Source organism: Pseudophryne corroboree, chromosome 1 (assembly GCF_028390025.1).
Source record: "Pseudophryne corroboree isolate aPseCor3 chromosome 1, aPseCor3.hap2, whole genome shotgun sequence".
Taxonomy (NCBI): Eukaryota; Metazoa; Chordata; class Amphibia; order Anura; family Myobatrachidae; genus Pseudophryne; species Pseudophryne corroboree.
In genome coordinates this window covers 87,310,977-87,334,237 of record NC_086444.1, presented here as the reverse complement: position 1 = coordinate 87,334,237, position 23,261 = coordinate 87,310,977, and the positions used below count along the sequence as shown (strand labels likewise).

The 23,261-nt window shown below is 45.7% G+C and overlaps 1 protein-coding gene across 1 annotated transcript in view; it reads left to right on the top strand.

Annotated features, from left to right (window-relative positions):
* The window catches only part of RICTOR (RPTOR independent companion of MTOR complex 2), a 291,482-nt gene extending 268,446 nt beyond the window's left edge, over positions 1–23,036 (top strand). Inside the window, exons 34-38 of the mRNA XM_063961244.1 lie at positions 150–371; positions 3,062–3,220; positions 17,848–17,971; positions 20,095–20,233; positions 21,385–23,036. Coding sequence (XP_063817314.1) covers positions 150–371; positions 3,062–3,220; positions 17,848–17,971; positions 20,095–20,233; positions 21,385–21,459 — 719 coding nt within the window. The 3' untranslated portion in view covers positions 21,460–23,036. The remainder of the gene's footprint in view (positions 1–149; positions 372–3,061; positions 3,221–17,847; positions 17,972–20,094; positions 20,234–21,384) is intronic.
* The last annotated feature ends 225 nt before the right edge of the window (positions 23,037–23,261 follow it).

Genomic DNA, 23,261 nt, shown 5'->3' with positions numbered 1-23,261 from the left:
CACAACCATATAATGGAACATTCAGTAGATATTCGCATTATTGCAATAATGTTGGAAATAATCTATTGGCAATACATTGTCATAGTAACAGTCTGTACTTTTCTATGGTAGTCTGTGTTTTTAGTGTTTATTTATCTACTTTGCTCCAGGTAGTACAGGATCTGGGGTTAAAAGCCCGTACCAGGCATTACGGCAGCAATTCAGTATTACTGAAATAATGAACTCCAGTCGCTCGGATGCTTCCCAATTCCTAGAAAACATGGAAGACACCGGCCTGCAGGAGCACACGAATGATAACTGCCTGTACTGCGTGGGTAGCCAGATAACGGGTTACAATCACGGTAACCTGTTAAACGACTATAGTCGTTTAGGTAGGTTTCTCTTTAAACTTTCTAATTTTGATAACGTTGGTGTAAATATAGCGTCTTGACATGCGCAGGCCACCAAGGAGATACAGTAATTCTCCAAATTGTTACAGATTCTCCAAATCTGTCATGGCTGCATACAGTATGTCAAGTATACTGTTCACCACCAGAAACCACCGACTTGTTTATAGTCAAGATTGATAACGCCTAAGTAAACAAATATTAAATATTACACAATGCTGGGATTCACATGAAAGCTGCAATTAGGTCCAGGGTGGAGTCAGAAGGGAGATTCCTGACTCTTATGTGGTCCGCTGACTGTCTGATTATGTAATGATCTTGGGAACCACCAAATTTGAGGATCCCGAATGCCTGCTGACACTTGTGGTTCCTTTAAAAAAAAGTAGTATTGACATCTTTGGCTTTAAAAGTGGAAAGCAGTGTAATTCAACATAATGTTTAGTGCTTTTTGCTGCATTTTTATGGGAGTGCAACCCTTTAAAATGTATTTTTAGTAAAACTGCTTCCACCAGTTTCAGTGTACAGTATTTAAACCCTCCAACGTGTCCACCAGGTACATACTTTCTGCTCCCGGACTTACCTCTTAACTTCTGATTTCAGTCACCCATGTTAAAATCACCCTTCTCATCAATAAACTAGTTCAGCACAGGTGACTACAATCATAAATGGGGTGGGAAGTACAGGGAGAGAGAATGAAGATGATGGGGGAGGAGCAGCCTGCACCACCGTAGGAATGAATGTGCCATCACTTTATTGTCATTGCTTCATGCATTTACCCCACATCATTGGGCTTTTACAGATACTATTGTGGTGTTAAAGGGTAACTTGACATCAAAAATTCTCTAAATATGATTTTGCATGGTTAGAATCCTGAAGCTGGGTATACCACCACATCCAGGGGTAACTCCTGATACTTGGAATAGGCTTTCTGCCCTCAGTTGGCATTATTAATACTCGGACATGCCTGCTGGTGTCATTTGGCAAGCATGTAATGAGCCGGCCCTGCTTAGCAACTATGGTATCCATAGTAACTATACACTGTTTCCATGGTTACATGTTGCTATCATCTCCGCCAAACTAAAACCAATGGCAACCACTGACACGTCTGAGCTTTGCAATTTCTCCTTTAGGGATGACATTCTGTTACAAAAACCAGGACTTATTCTAGTATGTATATCGTGGTGTACAGTAGTAATGATTTATATTTTATTTTTTGATCATGTGTTTTAATAGAGATACTCTTGAATTCTTACACTGCAGCAGGTACTCCCCACAGTAATGGGTGTAGCGTCTCAATAGCTGTATCTAGACTGCTTTTTTAAAATGGAGAAATCCCATTGTAAAATTGACTGAAGACTTAGAGGAAACACAGAAAATGTAACATGAGAACAATAAGCATTATAGAACTTCAGATATGGACCGTATTAAACTTTAGTGTCATTTCAAAATTCTTTAGGAAAAGAGATTTATGTGTCAAATTCATTGTATAAACTGGATATGGCTGACCTTATAGGTTATTGAGCGGCAGTATCACAACACACAGGAATCTTGCCTATATGTCACTCACATATACACTCCCAGCAGTAGCCGGGTCTGACACTTTTCTCATAGGTCAAAGGGTTAAGCTAGCTACACACTAATCCGTTGTTTCACATTTATGTTGTATAAAGACAGTGGGGCAGATGTATTAAACCTGGAGATCGCATAAGGAAGTGATAAACCAGTGATAAGTTCTGGTGGTAAATGCACCAGCCAGTCAGCTCCTGTCAATTTGCATATTGGAGCTGATTGGCTGGTGCGTTTATCACCTTGCACTTATCACTGATTTATCACTTCCTTATGCCTTCTCCAGGTTTAATACATCTGCCCCACTGTCTTTATACAACATAAATGTGAAACAACGGATTAGTGTGTAGCTAGCTTAACCCTTTGACCTATGAGAAAAGTGTCAGACCCGGCTACTGCTGGGAGTATACATCTGCCCCTGTGTCTGGTTTCAGGTGTCATTACATACAACCTCGACTCTCTATAAGTCCCATTCTTTGAAGCCATAAAGAGACTTTTCTCTATGGAAGAGCACAACATTCAATAGCTGCCATTCAATGTTCCACTTAAAAGAAATGGGGGGGCGTGGAAGGGGAGGAGAACCCCTCTGGTGTAACCGGATACCTAAAGCCGGTCGCCTTATTGCACTGACTTGCAGCTGGATTACCCAGTCCATCCATTCTTGTCATATATACAGTAGCTGTACAGTCATGTACGGACTCATCCTTTCCTGGGTTGTAAGCATAAAGCACAATACATCTAGATGCGTATATAGTGGTTGGGTAGTAACAGGGTGGACTGTGGTGAGAATCCCTGATCCAGAGGAATAATGGTTTCATTTGGTACATAAAGGGCGGTATTCAAATAATTTATCACACCCAATCTCCATTAAAGCACATATTGTGCCCATAGTATCAGCTCTAGCTGCGTAACGGGTTGGGTGCCCTCGCAACCGCAGGGGTAGCGAACTGAAATGATTATACCATGCCCATCAGCAGACACAGAATGGGCGTGGAAGGTGGTGAAAAGAATTGAATACCGCTCAAAGTATTTCTTTATTATTCTATTTTGGTGCTTTATTCATTATCCATTTCACTCACATTTAGCCTTTCCTGCCATTTTATTCCCAGACTTTCCTGACATTCCATATTCTGACTGGTGTGCACATACCATCCCCAATCATTTAGAGGTGGTGTCCCATTCTTCAAAGTATTCTGGAATTTCAGGGTGTAGCGATGGTGGTTCCCAGTGCTCTGCAAGCAGTACCAAGAGTACGGAGCTAGTCCTCGGTAAGTAATCACCAAATATATTGTTGTTTTTCCAGAGTTATGTAGCCAACTGGAGAAATCCTTCTTTTTATCCAGCACTGCTGTCATTCAGTAGCACGCATAGATCGGCATTTTGTCCTATTTAGAAGGGTCTCATTATTTAATGTAAGAAATTGCCATTTCTTTACCCCTATGGGCGGATACATGTGAGAGATAGCTCCTACTCACCGGCCAAGAGTCTCAGCCAATCAGATTTATTTGTAGGTAGTTCCTGTGAGTAACCCGGGTGCCGATTTTATCCTAACCAGCAAGGGGTAGAATACACCCAGGGACTCACTCCAGTGGTTTGAGGCCTGTATAAGCCAATCAGGGTGTTGGGTTTGAGCCAAGTCCCAGAGCTTTATAGGATTCCATAAAGTATATTTTTAATTTATTGGTGCCTAAGCATGGAGCAGAGCGATTTAAAAGGTCAGCTGACCCCTCTGGGGTAGATCAGGAGAAGCCCTCACGCCAGTGCTGCCACCTCTGCTTTCTGTACAACCTGCAGGTAATGTGTGGTAATATCTCCCCGCTAGCTTGGATGTTCCCTTCTGCTGTTTTGCACTGGGGTATCCTGTGTACATTTTTTTATATATTGCTATAACCACCATCTAAAATAGGGGGGCAGATTTTTTTTTATGGTGTTTTTTAAGCTATGTGTATATGCACACATCCGAGTGTCTCTTAAATGATGGCTCGGCATGCATTTGCACATGTGGGGGCCTGTATTGTGCATATGTGTACAGGCTCCCATCAGAATGCCACAGACATGGCTGTTGTGTATCACTGCTCAGAATCTTGTGGTTGTGGGCTATAGCCAGGACTGTCCCCATGACTGCTAAGGTGCCCTGAGTCAGAGATAAATATGATGACATCCTTTAACTCCTGCAAGTATACACCGTGGACTCTCATTGACCACAAGAGTTCTCTCTGCAGGAATAGTTTCTCTCTATCACCACTCATAGCCACTAGCATTACTCTCCAAACACCTGTCAGAGAAGATAACACTATGGGCTCATTCGCACTTGTCCGCAGTCGGTGCACTTTCTAGTCGCTCGCTAACTGCTTAAGACAGCATCATTGTATGAGCTTGTTCCTACAGCTGTATTATTACATTTGTTTATAATATAAGAATATGTCACAACCTCTTATGCGTTAACATTACAGTGGATTATATTGGTTGAAGTGTATAGAATATAAGTGAACAATCATCACTACTTGGAATGCGCACATTCATTTTCATTCCTTTCTACCATTTTCCTGAGCCGAATGAGCCAAGAGTGCTTCTCTTTACAGCACTGATTGTATTATTCTATGCAGGTGTGTAATGTACATGTGTTACCTTATGCCCTAAAGTAAAGGAGAGATTTTAACTATGAGAGATTTTGACTGAGTGTTTTCCCTTGAACTGGCAGTAGGAGATTTTGACTAACTTTACCAGCGATTTTGGCTATGGGAGATTTTGGCTAACTCATTTTAGCAAGGGGATGCTTTTTCTTTTCCAGCGACCTAGACAAAATCGATTTGCCTGCACAGTCTATTTTTAGCAGCGATAGAGACCTGGCGGGGATACGCATCACTATCGCTGGCTGTGTACAGAGAGATATGCACTAACTTTCTGAGCAATTTTGACACTAAAGCAGTGGTTTCCAAACTTTTTTGAATCACGGCGCCCTAGAGTATCAGAATTTTTTTCACGGCACCCCTAGGCCAAACATTTCTTATTGAGAAATTTAGAAAGAAATATTACATTAAGTAGATTGCGTTTATATGTCATCCTTGGGGTCAGTTGTGTGGTGAGGGACAAGATTTGCTTCTGTTTGGCCACATATTCTATGATTGGTAGCCACCAGCACTGGTTTTGCCTATTATATTGACCATGAATAACTTGAATTGGTCCTGGACCACCAACCCAGGGCACCCCTGCAAGTGTCCCGAGGCACCCCAGGGAGCCACGGCACACAGTTTGGGAACCTCTGCACTATAGTCAAAATCGCTCAGCTATATCGCTCTGTGTGTATGGACCTTAAGAGGTACTACAGTTACTCTCCCAGTTACACAGTAATGTCCCTATATATGAGATCTCTGTGCATACAGATAGTGTCCATCCACATCTAGCCACCCTGCACGTTTAACAGCCCTTCTAATCACACCATGCCATGGCGAGACTTGGTCGCGCCAAGTGTCTTTTTGTGTGTCTTTTTCCATTAATATGTGTCTTAGTCACAAAACGCGACTAGGACGCACAAGCAGCTTATGCTGTTTAGAATGATATGCTGCATGCCTATATTCTGCATCTGCAGCTATTTCTTTTTCATCCACTAGGGGTCACTGGAGTACTCTTGGGATATTGACGGCTTTAGCAGAACAAAGGCACTGAATATTTAAATTTAGTAACTCTCCTCCCCTCCATATTCCCAGAGTACCTCAGTGTTTTTTCTGTGCTCATAGTAGCAACAGGCACGACTGCTAGCTCTGCAGCACTTATACTTATTTTCTCTGACGTCCTAGTGGATGCTGGGAACTCCGTAAGGACCATGGGGAATAGCGGGCTCCGAAGGAGGCTGGGCACTCTAGAAAGATTTATGACTACCTGGTGTGTACTGGCTCCTCCCACTATGACCCTCCTCCAAGCCTCAGTTAGATTTTGTGCCCGGCCGAGGTTGGATGCACACTAGGGGCTCTCCTGAGCCCTTAGAAAGAAAGTATAGATTTAGGTTTTTTATTTTCAGTGAGACCTGCTGGCAACAGGCTCACTGCAGCGAGGGACTAAGGGGAGAAGAAGCGAACTCGCCTGCTTGCAGCCGGATTGGGCTTCTTAGGCTACTGGACACCATTAGCTCCAGAGTGATCGACCGCAGGCCCAGTCCTTGGTGTTCGGTCCCGGAGCCGCGCCGCCCTCCTCCTTACAGAGCCAGAAGCAAGAAGAGGTCCGGAAAAACGGCGGCAGAAGACATCAGTCTTCACCAAGGTAGCGCACAGCACTGCAGCTGTGCGCCATTGCTCCTCATACACACTTCATACTCCGGTCACTGAGGGTGCAAGGCGCTGGGGGGGGCGCCCTGAGAAGCAATAATAACACCTTGGCTGGCAAAAATTCCACAATATATAGTCCCAGAGGCTATATATGTGGAAAATACCCCTGCCAGAATATGGAAAAAAGCGGGATAATAGTCCGCGGAAAAGGGGCGGAGCTATCTCTCACAGCACACTGGCGCCATTTCTCCTTCATAGATCCGCTGGAAGGAAGCTCCCTGGCTCTCCCCTGCAGTCTACACTACAGAACAGGGTAAAAACAGAGAGGGGGGGCACTAAATTTAGGCGCAGTATATAATATATAGAAAAAGCAGCTATAGGGGACATAACTCAGTTAGTCCATGCATTATATAGCGCTCTGGTGTGTGCTGGCATACTCTCACTCTGTCCCCCCAAAGGGCTTTTGTGGGTCCTGTCCTCATTCGGAGCATTCCTTGTGTGTGTGCGGTGTGTCGGTACGGCTGTGTCGACATGTTGATGAGGATAATGATGTGGAGGCGGAGCAGATGCCTTTAGAAGGGATGTCACCCCCTGCGGGGCAGACACCTGAGTGGATGAGCTTATGGAAAGTAATGAGTGCACGTATAGACTCCTTACATAAGAAAATTGACGACATGCCAAATGTGGGACAGCCGACTTCTCAGCTCGTGCCTGCCCAGGCGTCGCTTGGGTCGTCAGGGGCTCTAAAACGCCCGCTACCGCAAGCAGACCCAGATGTCGACACTGATACTGACACCAGCGTCGACGACGATGAGTCTAACCTGATGCCCACTAAGGCCATTCACTGCATGATTGAGGCAATGAAAGAGGTGTTACACATTTCTGATATAACTACAGGTACCACTAAAAAGGGTATTATGTTTGGAGAGAAAAAACTACCCGTAGTTTTTCCCCCATCAGATGAATTAAATGAAGTGTGTGAAGAAGCGTGGGCTTTCCCTGATAAAAAATTGGTAATTCCTAAGAAGGTACTAATGGCATTCCCTTTCCCGCCAGAGGATAGGTCACGTTGGGAAACACCCCCCAGGGTGGATAAAGCGCTCACACGTTTGTCTAAAAAGGTGGCACTACCGTCTCCGGATACGGCCGCCCTCAAGGAACCTGCTGATAGAAAGCAGGAGGCGATCCTGAAGTCTGTATATACACACTCAGGCATTATACTTAGGCCAGCTATTGTGTCAGCTTGGATGTGCAGTGCTGCCGCTGCGTGGTCAGATAAACTGTCAGAAAATATTGACACATTAGACAGAGACACGATCCTGTTAACCACAGACCATATAAAAGACTCAGTCTTATATATGAGAGATGCACAGAGGGAAATCTGCCGACTGGCATCTAAAGTAAGTGCATTGTCCATTTCTGCTAGGAGATGCTTATGGACTCGCCAGTGGACAGGAGATGCAGATTCTAAAAAGCACATGGAAGTGTTGCCATATAAGGGTGAGGAATTATTTGGGGATGGTCTCTCGGACCTGGTTTCCACAGCAACGTCTGGGAAGTCAGCATTTTTACCCCATGTCCCCTCACAGCCTAAGAAGGCGCCGTTTTATCAGGTTCAGTCCTTTCGGACCCAGAAAAACAGGCGTGGAAAAGGCGGGTCCTTTCTGTCCAGAGGCAGAGGTAGGGGAAAAAGGCTGCAACAAACAGCAGGTTCCCAGGAGCAAAAGTCCTCCCCCGCTTCTTCTTCCAAGTCCGCCGCATGACGGTGGGGCTCCACAGGCGGAGCCAGGTACGGTGGGGGGTCGCCTCAAGAATTTCAGCGATCAGTGGGCTCGCTCACAGGTGGATCCCTGGATCCTGCAAATAGTATCTCAGGGGTACAAACTGGAATTCGAGGCGTCCCCACCCCACCGGTTCCTAAAATCTGCCTTGCCGATTGCTCCCTCAGACAGGGAGGCGGTGCTAGCGGCAATTCACAAGTTGTATTCCCAGCAGGTGATAATCAAGGTACCCCTACTTCAACAAGGCCGGGGTTATTATTCCACACTATTTGTGGTACCGAAACCGGACGGTTCGGTGAGACCCATTTTAAATTTAAAATCCTTGAACACGTACATAAAAAAATTCAAGTTCAAGATGGAATCGCTCAGGGCGGTTATTGCAAGCTTGGACGAGGGGGATTACATGGTATCCCTGGACATCAAGGATGCTTACTTGCATGTCCCCATTTACCATCCTCACCAGGAGTACCTCAGATTTGTGGTACAGGATTGCCATTACCAATTCCAGACGCTGCCGTTTGGCCTGTCCACGGCACCGAGGGTATTTACCAAGGTTATGGCGGAAATGATGATACTCCTTCGAAAAAAGGGAGTTTTAATTATCCCGTACTTGGACGATCTCCTAATAAAAGTGAGGTCCAAGGAACAGTTGTTGGTGGGAGTAGCACTATCTCAGGAGGTGCTGCACCAGCACGGCTGGATTCTGAATATCCCAAAGTCACAGCTGGTTCCGACGACACGGCTACTGTTCCTGGGTATGATTCTGGATACAGTCCAGAAGAAAGTGTTTCTCCCGGAGGAGAAAGCCAGGGAGTTGTCATCTCTAGTCAGAGACCTCCTGAAACCAAAACAGGTATCAGTGCATCGCTGCACACGGGTCCTGGGAAAGATGGTGGCTTCTTACGAAGCAATTCCCTTCGGCAGGTTCCATGCCAGAATCTTTCAGTGGGACCTGTTGGACCAGTAGTCCGGATCGCATCTTCAAATGCATCGCTTAATAACCCTGTCTCCAAGAACCAGGGTGTCTCTACTGTGGTGGCTGCAGAGTGCCCATCTTCTAGAGGGCCGCAGGTTCGGCATACAGGACTGGGTCCTGGTGACCACGGATGCCAGCCTTCGAGGCTGGGGGGCAGTCATACAGGGAAGAAACTTCCAAGGACTATGGTCGAGTCAGGAGACTTCCCTTCACATAAATATTCTGGAACTAAGGGCCATCTACAATGCCCTAAGTCAAGCAAGATCCCTGCTCCTACACCAGCCGGTGCTGATCCAGTCAGACAACATCACGGCAGTCGCTCATGTAAATCGACAGGGCGGCACAAGAAGCAGGATGGCGATGGCAGAAGCCACAAGAATTCTCCGATGGGCGGAGAATCATGTACTAGCACTGTCAGCAGTGTTCATTCCGGGAGTGGACAACTGGGAAGCAGACTTCCTCAGCAGACACGACCTCCACCCGGGAGAGTGGGGACTTCACCCAGAAGTCTTCCAGATGCTGGTAAACCGTTGGGAAAAACCACAGGTGGACATGATGGCGTCCCGTCTCAACAAAAAGTTAAAAAGATATTGCGCCAGGTCAAGGGACCCTCAGGCGATAGCTGTGGACGCTCTAGTGACACCGTGGGTGTACCAATCGGTTTATGTGTTCCCTCCCCTGCCTCTCATTCCAAAGGTATTGAAATAATAAGAAAGCGAGGAGTAAACACGATTCTCGTGGTTCCGGATTGGCCAAGACGAGCGTGGTACCCGGAACTTCAAGAGATGCTCTCAGAGGACCCGTGGCCTCTACCGCTCAGACAGGACCTGTTACAGCAGGGGCCCTGTCTGTTCCAAGACTTACCGCGGCTGCGTTTGACGGCATGGCGGTTGAACACCGGATCCTAAAGGAAAAGGGTATTCCGGAAGAAGTCATTCCTACGCTTATTAAGGCCAGGAAAGATGTTACGACAACGCATTATCACCGCATATGGCGGAAATATGTTGCATGGTGCGAGGCCAATAAGGCCCCAACAGAGGAATTTCAACTAGGTCGATTTCTGCATTTCCTGCAAGCAGGAGTGGATATGGGCCTAAAACTAGGCTCCATTAAAGTACAGATCTCGGCTCTGTCGATTTTCTTTCAAAAAGAACTAGCTTCAGTACCTGAAGTTCAGACATTTGTAAAAGGAGTGCTGCATATTCAGCCCCCATTTGTGCCTCCTGTGGCACCTTGGGATCTCAACGTGATGTTGAGTTTCTTAAAATCACATTGGTTTGAGCCACTAAAAACCGTGGATCTGAAATATCTCACGTGGAAAGTGGTCATGTTATTAGCCTTGGCTTTAGCCAGGCGAGTGTCAGAATTGGCGGCTTTATCATGTAAAAGCCCTTATCTGATTTTCCATATGGATAGGGCAGAGTTGAGGACTCGTCCCCAATTTCTCCCTAAGGTGGTGTCAGCGTTTCACCTGAACCAGCCTATTGTGGTGCCGGCGGCTACTAGTGAATTGGAGGACTCCAAGTTGCTAGACGTTGTCAGGGCCCTGAAAATATATGTTTCCAGGACGGCTGGAGTCAGAAAATCTGACTCGCTGTTTATCCTGTATGCACCCAACAAGCTGGGTGCTCCTGCTTCTAAGCAGTCTATTGCTCGCTGGATTTGTAGTACAATTCAGCTTGCACATTCTGTGGCAGGCATACCACAGCCAAAATCTGTAAATGCCCATTCCACAAGGAAGGTGGGCTCATCTTGGGCGGCTGCCCGAGGGGTCTCGGCTTTACAACTTTGCCGAGCAGCTACTTGGTCAGGGGCAAACACGTTTGCAAAATTCTACAAATTTGATACCCTGGCTGAGGAGGACCTGGAGTTCTCTCATTCGGTGCTACAGAGTCATCCGCACTCTCCCGCCCGTTTGGGAGCTTTGGTATAATCCCCATGGTCCTTACGGAGTTCCCAGCATCCACTAGGACGTCAGAGAAAATAAGAATTTACTCACCGGTAATTCTTTTTCTCGTAGTCCGTAGTGGATGCTGGGCGCCCATCCCAAGTGCGGATTGTCTGCAATACTTGTAAATAGTTATTGTTAACTAAAGGGTTATTGTTGAGCCATCTGTTGAGAGGCTCAGTTGTTTTTCATACTGTCAAACTGGATATAGTATCACGAGTTGTACGGTGTGATTGGTGTGGCTGGTAAGAGTCTTACCCGGGATTCTAAATCCTTCCTTATTATGTCAGCTCGTCCGGGCACAGTGTCCTAACTGAGGCTTGGAGGAGGGTCATAGTGGGAGGAGCCAGTGCACACCAGGTAGTCATAAATCTTTCTAGAGTGCCCAGCCTCCTTCGGAGCCCGCTATTCCCCATGGTCCTTACGGAGTTCCCAGCATCCACTACGGACTACGAGAAATAGAATTACCGGTGAGTAAATTCTTATTTTTTATTTAATTTTTTTTTACTTTTTCTTAACTTTATGCACATCCCTTCCCCCCTTCCAAAAGGCGTGGGTCTGGGATAGTGAAAGCTGCTACAAGCAGCTGCTGGCGTGTCGGTCCTCACTACAGAGCACCCTCACAGCCAAGGCAGAACATCCTGCAGGACAGGCTGGACGGAGCTTGCAGAAGAAGCCCCGTCATAGCCCTCACCACAGGCGTCCAGGTATGTTGGGGGACGGGGCAGTCAGCTCACGCTGCCGCCCCACTGTGTGGGGAACAAGTTACTGTGCGCGCCAATGCTCCCTGATCACTGCCGGCCGCCGCCGCTGGTTTGTGTACAGCGTCCCGCAGAGCCGCCCGCCGCTACACACACGCCGCTCACAGCGCAACCCGCTACGGCTCCCGGCACCCGCGCCCCGGTAACCGCTACGATGTCGGCCCACAGCACCGCTATACAGAGCGCTCCCCGGCTCCCTGCACCAGATCTCCGGACACTGTATAACGGTACACGGAGCACAGGGGGGGGAGTCTCCTCACAGCAGCGCGGCTGCAAAGGGGGGGAGATAACATAGGAAAGGCTGCTGGCTTGTGGTAGAGTTGCATAGGCTATTAAGCCTATGTTAACAGGGTTGTTTTTTCTTAACATGTTAGTTACAGATTATAGACTATATATATATATATATATATATATATATATATATATGGGTTTTACCTGAACTGTGATTAGTGTAAGCATGGCATGGCGGCCATTTTAACCATGCTTCCTGTTCAATCCTGTTTCTCTTTCAGTTTGGAAGATCCTGCCCTACAACACTACTCCACCGGATGGCGCAGGGGTGTTAGTGGGAATTTGGGATCAGGTTTCATATAGAACTGGCCACGTGCACTGCACTGCGGCCATATATATATATTATACACACCTTAGTAACAATTTTACTGAGTCGTGCAAGTGTCTGTCTTTGTATATTGTATTGTCTGTCTGCATAATGAGTAAGGCACCAGCAAAAACTAAAAAGCAGTTTCACTGCAATGTCTGTAACAGTGTGTTACCGGATGGATCTACCACATGTACAGTATGTTTTGTGAATTCAGCTACAAATACAATTTCCGCTCCGGTCTCGAAGCCGGTTTCATCCCCGGACCCTCCATGGGCAAGGCTAGCAGATGTCATGGTTGGGTTGCAATCAGAATTGGCCGCCGCTCGACGCGAGCGGGAAGCGGCAAGATCTGAGTCTCGGGTGAGACCGCTAGAACTACCGGAGTGGTCTCAACCTTGCCAAAGGTACAAGTCCACTTTGGGTAGAAGGGATAAATTTAATTTGTCTTATGATTTACCAGTTTCTGCTATGTTGCATTCTGACGATTCTATGCCACACCTCACTGCGCAAGATGAGGGTGAGGAGGGCGAATTAGACCAACAGATAGTGAAGATTTTGACAGCCCAGGCATTGATAATCTCATCAGGGCAGTGCGTCCGTCTCTGAAGTTTACAGAGACGGAGGAGCCTCTGACAAATGATGAAGTCGTCTTTACTAAGCGACAAAGATCTCCAATGTGTTTTCCTGTTTCGGAATCTCTTAATAAGATGTTAGTAGAAACACGGAAGAATCCGGATAAACGGTTTTCTATACCTCGCCGATTTAAGTAGAGTTACCCGTTTCCAGAGTTTGTGACATCTACATGGGAGAATCCGCCAATGGTGAATTCGTCTGTGTCAAAACTTACAAAGAAATTAACCATACCAGTACCAACTGCTACTACGCTTAAAGACCCTTCAGACCGTAAATAGAAGCTATGCTAAAGTCCATGTATATAGCAGCAGGAGTGTTGCTTAGACCTGGGTTGGTTGGTATTTGGGTAACTAAGGCGCTAATGGTATGGATAACAGAACTCAAGTTTGCCCTACATGACGATCACCTTATACATGTCGCTGATCAAATTTATGAATCTGCTGATTATCTATGTACAGCTTCTACTGATGTCTGTCAGCTCAGTTTATCGCCTTTCATCGTTGCTAGTTACGGCACGACGAGCACTCTGGCTGCGTTCTTGGCAAACGGAGGCAGAGGTCAAAAGAGGTATAGAGGCGTTACCTTACGGTGGCGAGAAGTTGTTTGGTTCTGAATTGGACAAATGGATTTCTGAGGCCACGGGAGGAAAGTCTGTTTTCCTACCATTGCCTCCACCGGTACCTAGGCGGAAATACTCTGGCCCGGCGTTCAAATCCTTTAGACCTCAGCCCTTTCGAGGCCGTGGTAGAGGAACAGCCACGCCTGGTAGACGAGGTCGAGGACGTGGCTTTCAACAAACCAATACCAGTCGTCAGGACGCTAAGGTCACCGACAAGCCAGTGGCATGACTGGCTCCCAGCCCATCTCGGATCTCCAATTGTGGGAGCCCGCCTTCAGACGTTCCATTTGGCGTGGTTCCAGACATCCACAGATGGGTGGATCCGCAATTTAGTGTTAAAAGGTTACAAAATAGAGTTCGACTGTCTCCCGCCACTGCGGTTTTTCAAGACGGGACTGCCTGTGTCGGACGACAAGAGGGCGGTTCTGCAAATTGCCATTCAGTCTCTGCTGGATTCAGCAGTTTTGATTCCGGTCCCTGTACACCAACAAGGTCAGGGTTATTATTCCAGTCTGTTTGTGGTACCAAAGCCGGATGGCTCGGTCAGGCCAATATTGAACTTGAAGGGCCTCAATCAGTACGTCACTTACTACAGATTCAAGATGGAATCTCTGCGGTCAGTAATTGCAGGTTTAGAGCCACAGGAATTCATGATTGCGCTGGATCTCAAGGATGCGTACTTACACATTCCGATTTGGCCACCTCATCAGAGGTTCTTGCGTTTTGCGATACGGCATAACCATTACCAGTTTCAGGCTCTACCGTTTGGCCTCTCGTCAGCACCTCGGGTATTCACCAAAGTAATGTCTGTGATGATAGCTCATCTCAGATCCCTGGGAGTGATAATAGTTCCGTACTTGGACGATTTGCTCATCAAAGCTCCGTCTCAACAGATGCTCCTCCAACATGCGTTGCTAACGTACAATGTACTAGTTTAGCACGGTTGGATTGTCAACTTCAAGAAATCACATCTGATTCCATCTCAACAACTTCAATTCCTAGGTATGATTCTCGATACGGTAGATCAAAGAATTTACCTACCAGAACAGAAAGTACAGATTATTCGTCATCTGGTACAATTAGTGCTCAAGCCACAGTCTTGGTACATTTGTGCATTTGCCTGTTAGGCACAATGGTGGCGGCTTTCGAAGCGCTTCAGTTCGGAAGATTTCACTCACGTCTTTTTCAACTGGATGTGCTCGCACAGTGGTAGGGCTCGCATCTGCAGATTCACCAGAGGCTGAGGTTATCTCCTTGGACCAGAGTATCTCTACTCTGGTGGCTCAAAGTACACAATCTAACCGCAGGGAAACGGTTTGGCGCCTGCAATTGGATAATTCGAACGACGGACGCGAGTCTCAGAGGTTGGGGAGCTATAGTTCAAAATTGTCAGCTCCAGGGTCTCTGGGCGGATCACGAAAGATTGCTGTCTATAAATGTCCTGGAACTCCGGGCAATTTACAATGCGCTACGACAAGCAGTGCACATGCTTCGGTCTCAGACTGTCCAGGTGCAGTCAGACAACGCGACGGCGGTCGCGTACATCAACAAACAAGGAGGAACGAGAAGCCGCATGGCCATGCGGGAAGTAGCTCGAATCCTCTATTGGGCCGAGCATCACCAAGTGATATTGTCGGCAGTGTTCATTCCGGGAGTGGACAACTGGGAGGCGGATTATCTCAGCCGTCGGGATTTTCATCCAGAAGAATGGGCATTAAATCCAGAAGTGTTTCACATGTTGGTCCAAAGGTGGGGTTACCCTCAAGTGGACCTGATGGCATCTCGCCACAATCACCAAACGCCCCAGTATGTGTCCAGAACGCGAGATCCAAAGGCAGTGGCGGTGGATGCTCTCACAATCGCGTGGCCGTACAGCCTCGTGTATCTGTTTCCGCTGCTCCCTCTGTTGCTAAAACGGATCAAAAGAGAGTCCGCCACAGTCATACTAGTGGCGCCTCATTGGCCTCGGAGAGCTTGGTTCTCGGATCTCCGCGGACTACTCGCAGACGATCCGTGGCCACTCCCGCTACAGCCTCCATTCATTCCACCTACAGCGCCATGGGACTTGAATCTGGTTTTAGATTTTTTACAGTCTTCATATTTTGAACCCTTACAACAAGTGGATATTAAGTTTCTCACTTGGAAAACAATTTTTCTCCTAGCCTTAGCTTCGGCAAGGCGTGTTTCAGATTTGGGTGCCTTGTCATGCAAGCCACCGTATTTGGTGTTTCATGATGACAGAGCGGAACTTCGGACGAATCCCGCTTTCTTGCCAAAGGTAGTGTCATCTTTTCACATCAATCAACCAATAGTAGTTCCTGTGTTAACAGAAGATTCTGGAACTTTGGATGTGGTACGCGCATTACGCGTTTATGTATCCCGAACGTCTACAGTTTGTAAGACGGATACGTTGTTTGTTCTCGATGATGCTGCCAAGATGGGTTGGCCAGCTTCTAAGCAGACCTTATCCAGATGGATTAAACTGACCATACGTCAGGCTTACCTTCATGCTAGGTTACAGCCGCCTACGTCAGTAACAGCTCATTCCACACGTTCTGTGGGAACTTCATGGACAGCTGGTTGTGGGGCTTCTACGACGCAGCTTTGCCGTGCGGCTACATGGTCATCAGTGCACACATTTGTGCGCTTTTACAAGTTTGATACGTTTGCGGCATCAGCATCTAGCTTTGGCCGCCTAGTGTTACAGGTGCCAAATAGCTCTCCCGCCCACGGGGGAAGCTTTGGTACGTCCCACGAGTACTCCAGTGACCCCTAGTGGATGAAAAAGAAAATAGGATTTTGGTACTTAACAGGTAAACCCTTTTTTTTTTAATCCATAGGGGGCACTGGACGCCCACCCAGAGCAGTTTTACCTGGTTTGTGGTAAGTTCAGTGGATCTTATGGTAACACATTTTCACCGACTGGTTCAAATTTTCAAGTTCTATCGGTTATGGTGTCAACTGTTTAGTTGTCAGTAACGTTATGTGTCAACTTTATTGTTGTCCGTTATGTTCTATGTAATTCTCCATTGTCATCCTCTCTATCGCTCCTGTTCGGCTCAGTAAAAAACACTGAGGTACTCTGGGAATATGGAGGGGAGGAGAGTTACTAAATTTAAATATTCAGTGCCTTTGTTCTGCTAAAGCCGTCCATATCCCAAGAGTACTCCAGTGCCCCCTATGGATTCAAAGAAAAGGATTTACCTGGTAAGTACCAAAATCCTATTATCTGCATACAAAATGGTACGTTACAGGAAAACACACTAACGTACCATTTCATATGCAAATACAGCCACTGACGCACAGAGAATATAGACATGCCGCATATTTTCATCAGCAGAGTTTGCTTGTGCGTCCTATTTGCATAGTGATGCAATTAAGATGCATTTTGGCAGAAAAAGACGTCCCAACGATAACGGAGTTGCACAGGACCTAGCTCATTCACACCAGGCATCTCCCGCTACGTGGTGTATCGAGGCAAGATGTTTGAGGACACATCTGTGTTCTCAGTCGCTCTACCGTTTGCATATGAATAAAAGGTCTACCATTCAGTAGACAAATCATTTATTCTGTACAGTAGAGCTCTATTGGTCACTGGTCAAGTCATTCGCTTTCACCAACATTCTTTTGTAGTCTATTAAGTAACATACATATTACATATATGGTTCCCTTATGTTGATTTGAATATTCTAAGCAAACATTCCATTTCTGAGCGTGTATAAGGTAATACTGTATCATGTGAACAAGTGTGCTGCTGATTGTACGTGCACATGTGTCAGGAGGCTGAGTGACTTTACTTTGCACTGTTACACTTGGGTTATTGTGAGGTGACCAAGGTCCACACCAGGTGCTAGAGAGTCCTTATGTAGAGTGTGTGTAACTCCTCTTCCCATGCGTTGCATCCGTAGGAGTACAGAGATAAGTGATCCTGGTGCCTACAGAATAGAACAATGCGACAGTGGGTGCCTACTGGGAGGTTGTGGCGTATTTGTTGTGCTGATTTACCTGTATATACTGGCTATGCTGATGTATATGTCTCATGTGCTGTGCAATACTGAGGTGTCCCCAATATCTAATATTCAGAACCTCCTTTAAGCAGATCTCCAAAGTACATAACATATCAATGTGTCATTCAGGGAAACAGTGGGTCCAATAAATGGATGGAAAGTACAGAGGAAAGTGTAGATTTCCTCATGGAAGACAATACTGAAGATGTTTTTGTACTGTATCTTGATAAAGAGAAAAATGCTGTGTCAATAAATAGTGGTAAAATCGATATACCGTTTTGAATCCGTTTTCTTTTTATCATCTCAGGAGGAAAATCTATTCCAGAAGATACACCTGTGTGCCGGATATTGCTGCGGAAAGAGGTCTTAAGGCTCGTCATTAATCTAAGTAGCTCCGTAGGAACAAAGAGTCATGAAACAGGACTTCTAACGTAAGACTTTATTATTTTTCCTATTTACATTTTCTTTTTTCAAATTTCCCATTGTGTTTTGAATAAGGCTTTAAATGGTATTTTGGTTTTCACAGTAAAATCTCAGGTATCAATGTAAATTTATATACTGTCTATACTTGTCTGTAGTTATATGTACCATTGTGTCCCGTTTTATCCCCTTGTCCAGCGCTACAGAAACCTTGTGGTGCCTTTCCAATAAAATATAATATAATATAAATATTGGCTATATTAACACATGTCAACACACATAGGGGGGAATTCAATTAGCCACAGTAATTTATCATTGCTTATTGATCCGCAAGGGTCTATCCAATTAGCCCTGAAAGCCAGAACTATCAGGGATTTTTCTTCACCTGCCCGGAGTCGGGCAAAAAAAAATAAAAAAATCCCTGATAAATGACCCGTTTTCATAATTACGGCCGCAAAAACAAATGGATCCGGCAACATATTCCAGATCACGTGTTTTCGCCTAAATTTGTAGGGGCTGCAATTGAATTGGGCAAAATTGAAGGCGGCTTGGGGGGGTTGTTTACACTTTCACAGCGGCTGCCATTGTCTGCAGCTGCTGGGTGGGGGGGGATCAGCAGTGAGCGGCAGCACTGAGGGGAGAGTGCAGGAAGGAAGAGCAGCAGTGGAGGGAAGTTTCCCATCCCTGCCGCTGCTAACACTGTTTATCTGACTGGTCGCATCCTGTGCAACCAGGTCAGATAGAGCACTTGCTGGCATGGTCGCATCTGATGCAGCCATGCTAGGCAAGTGGTTAATTAGTAGTCTACAATGGGTGGTAAAAACTGTATCATTGTGACAGAACAGGACTTGATGTGGCCAGAAGCTAGCCAGAATTCTCAGGCTTTGGGGTTATAAATATTATTCAGTTTTCCATGTAGATAGTGTTTTTTTGTTTTATATTTTTATTCTCTAGCGCACCACTCAGAGGGAGAGATGGTGTCATCCACTGTGATGATCGTTGCAAAATACCATTGGCAGTGGACTAGGTTAGCACGTGCATAACACGGATCAGTCTGATTAGTAGGATACACACATGTAGGGAGGCTTCACATCCACTCACCTAACATTGCCCTACGCTATTCACTATATAGGAAAAGCAGATTGAGCAAAACAGAGAATAGTCTTTGGTCCCAATGGAGGCATGCGGTGACAGTCCCTCGAGGGATCTGTACTTGTAATCAATCACAGAGCGGACGCTCAGAATAAACCATTGAATGAAAACCAATCCAAGGCCCATGACCCCGGGTTGTCACAACATGCTGCACCTAATCACATCACACATTTCGGCAACAAGCATTCTCGTATGTGCTGCCTTCTAACCTAGACTACCCTACTGTGTGCGGTACGTACAGGTTGCTTGCTGTGCCACTATCTGGTTACTAGCTGTCCAGATGCTTCACTTTCACTGCTAGTTGGGTCTCAGTGAGGCGGTGGGATGCTAACTTTGAACTACTCGGGTTTCAAGTAGTTTCTAGCATGTCCTTTATATGGTAGCCCCAGTACTTTGTCCAGATGAGTCAAGGCAGGTGTGAGGAATGCTGGCCAATTTGGATCTGTGTTGTACAGGACACAGGAGTTCCAAGGCCTTGCAACCAGCAACATCTGTCTGATATACTGTATGTGTGGGATCTTCAGGGCTGCAGCAGACAAGCTGCTTTTATCTCACTCCCTGACTAAAATTGTGCCCCCAGTTTCTGTGCTAAGGGTTACACACATGTTAATCATAGTTTTCATGTGTGTAGTCATACGGTGTACTGGCTATACTCCAGTGATATTTGGGGATTTGATTTGCAGACACCAGGGGTCTGTGTACTTTGGGTGATATGTGGTCCTTGCAGAGCCCTGAAGCAGCGAGTGTCTCTAGTGTTACTGTGGGTGACAGGACTGGACAGCCGCTATTTATAGACACATAAATGTGTCAGGATAAGACACACAGACCTCAGGCCATGTGAGTTTTGCAGCAGCGGGAAGGAACACTCTGCTGAAGTCCTGTCACGCACAATTATCTGCAATGCGGCTGCGGTGCTAAGCTGTAAGTGGGATGTGTGCTGAGAGTGCTGTACTGACTGAGGGTTTTATCTCCTGTGTTTCAGGATTAAGGAGAAGTTCCCACAAACGTTTGATGACATCTGCCTCTACTCTGAGGTGTCCCACTTATTAGCGCACTGCACGTTCCGGCTCCCGTCTCGGAGGTTTATTCAGGAGCTGTTTCAAGATGTACAGTTTCAGATTGTAAGTGTCTAAGGAATTGCTGCATCACTGACACCCTGTAGTGCTGTTTCTCTGTATCCTTATTAAAGGGTGTGTATCGTACATAAATGAGAATTGGCTATTATGTTTTCACCAATTGACTGCATTCTAATGTTACTTCCTGACACCTGGGAATCTCGTTCTCTTATATATTACTATCTACTTATTTCCCCTGTCCACAACCTCATTAATGTTCTGGCACTGTAGATCCACCTTGTGAGGCAGGTCCAACTCTGAGTGCTCAGGGGGGACTCCCTTTGAATTAAGCTACAGATGGGAGATGTACAGTATCAAGATAAGAACCATTTGGCCCATCTAGTCTGCCCTTTTAGGGTGTGGTCATTAGGGGAGTCGCCCATGGTGATGAATTGGCTTTTCGCTGTAATAATTCTATTGAATGCTGTATCATTCTATAGAATGTGCTTAATAGAACCTGATTGGTTGCTATTGGCAACATCTCCACTTGTCGTCTTTAGAAGGTTTGATACACCTGCCCCTATGTCAGTAGTGTATGCGGTTTTCCCTAGCATCAGCGAAGGACTGGCAGCTCTGACATAAAGCCCTTGCTAGTCAGAGACAGAGAGAAGATGTGAGGAGGGATTTCTGCATAGTGGGGTGAAGCACGTTCTAGACACAGTTCATGTTGGTGTCCGCTGGAAACAAGTTGTGACCACCTTCTCTACCTATGTCCACGGCTTTCCAGAGACACCCTGTTAGAGGAATGATGTATCCCTAGGCAGGCAGGAAGTCCGGTTGTGGTCATGTGAAAACGGCGCTGCGCCAGCGTCTGCAAAACATTTCAGAGTTCTGCATACACTCAATGCTTCCGACCATCTGACTTGTCTTCAGTGCCCAATACACCCTTTCCTTATGATAATGAAGTAGTCCCTGTTTATCTGCAGTGCCGCTGAACTCTATCATGCGCTCATACCCCTCTATAAGCAGAGTAGGCTGCCGTAAACTAGCCAGCACAGCATATCAGATTTGCTTTTAAGCCAATATTTAATCTGTTCTGTCTTGTTCTGCACCCGCATGTGGTGATCGGAGTACAATCTGATTGGATGACTGATATTTTATTCATTTGAATATATTACTGTATATCATGCAATTATTTTTCTTTCTCTCTGTGGCAGATGCACGAAGAAGCAGAGTGTCTCCTAGCAGTCCCACCAAAGCAACCAGTACTTGTGGTCGATGCAGAGTCCTGACCTGATACTCCTATAATAGACTGAAAATGGCGGACCTTGCCTGGCTGTGACCGGCCCGCAAAGGCAGGAGCACCTTCCCTCCATCCGTACAGAGCGCTACATGCACTGGGAATAAAGAACCCTAGTTTTTCTTTTAACCTGAACAGCGTTGGTTTATTTCACCCTCTAAACATGGGAGTCGTCTTTCTCTTTAACGCAAACGTGTGGGTATTCCTACCAGGACACACAACTTTGTATGCAAGAGCCGAGCACTGAAACGCCCACACAGATGACGTGTAAATAGTCGTTTGGAAGACACCCATCCTTTCTCCATCTGCAGTATAATACCTTGTACATGGACTTTTTGTTACAGTTTGGTATTTTCCTGCATGGCCCTTCCAATAACGACCTGCCAAGGTTCTAGGGACAACCCTCAGGGAGCAAGAACCCTGTGATGCATTTTAGCGAAACACTACTTGGATGGGAGAGGGGGTGGGAACTGGGGGGACGTATGTGGTCTCCTTTCATAAATAGGGAGATGGCGGTAACCCTCTGCAATTTCCTATTTATTACCGTATCCACAATAGTATGTTTAATCCTCCTATTGCCACTGCATTTATCTACGCATAGCTTTTACAGAAATACTTATTTCATTTCCGGATAAGTTATGCATCGTGTACTGTTGATACCGACTGATGATCTCTTCTACTTCTCCATCTTACGAGGCTAGCAAGCGTTGGACGCCCATTCTTCGCCCATCACCGTTGTCCACAAGCGTCTAATCTATTGTAATCGATAGGATAAATCTTCCTCCCTGATACATTTCAATGCTACTGTACATCGTAGGTCTCATGAGAAACGAGCAAGAAATTGGTCATTTTGCACATTCCGTGAGAAGACAAAAGACAATCTCTTATCAAGCTTAGTTCTGTTTTATTTATCATGTCACTATATGACCTTACAAGACTGCTAGAAGGATACTGGACAGGCCGGAGAGAATTCTAGCACAAAATTGTCTGTCTGTATTTTTGTTTTCCTCTTCCTTTATTTAATGCCAGTGTTCTTTTGAAATAGATTTGCACAAGACAAATTTATACGATGTATTTGATCGGAGGAGGCTGATGGCTTTGATAAATGCACCTTTTTTTCTTTTTTCTTTTGTTTAGCGTTTTTTTGTTATTGTTTATACATATCTATCTGAAATTCGATGGTAAATGTTCTGAATTTAAACTTTTTGTTGCCAGACTTAATCGACCGTTTGCAGAGCAAAGTGTTGAACCTTGTCTGGCAGCTAAAGGGTGAAGATATGCAAATATGTATATACGTGGCATGGACAACTTCACTACATTGTGCGTATGTAACTCACATTTTATCATGTTGAATGGCTTGAGTGTATGTATATATCATCCAGCTGGACTGTTAGAATCTGTGCAAATGATGACTTAAAGTGTGAACTGAGCAGTGTAAATCTTCATCACAAACTATGTCCTATTTGCTGACCAGAAATCAGAGGTTGGCAAACACAGTGATATTGAAACTTTGTTTCCATATGTGAAACAATGTATAAAATGCAATTAAATTGTATAATTTAAAATGAACCTACCGTTTTCCGATGTTCTTTTCTGGGATCTAGTGAAAATTGAATGTGGATCGAGTTGAAAAATTTATACAAGGTTGCTTAAAATTGTTCCAAAATATTTGTAACTTGGGTTTGCCTGCGGCTCCGCTCATGTGGAAGTCTGCTATTGCTCAACGGAATTCATTTTAAAAAGACAGTAGTGCCATTAATATTGTGATGTGTATTTTATATTGTACACATTGAT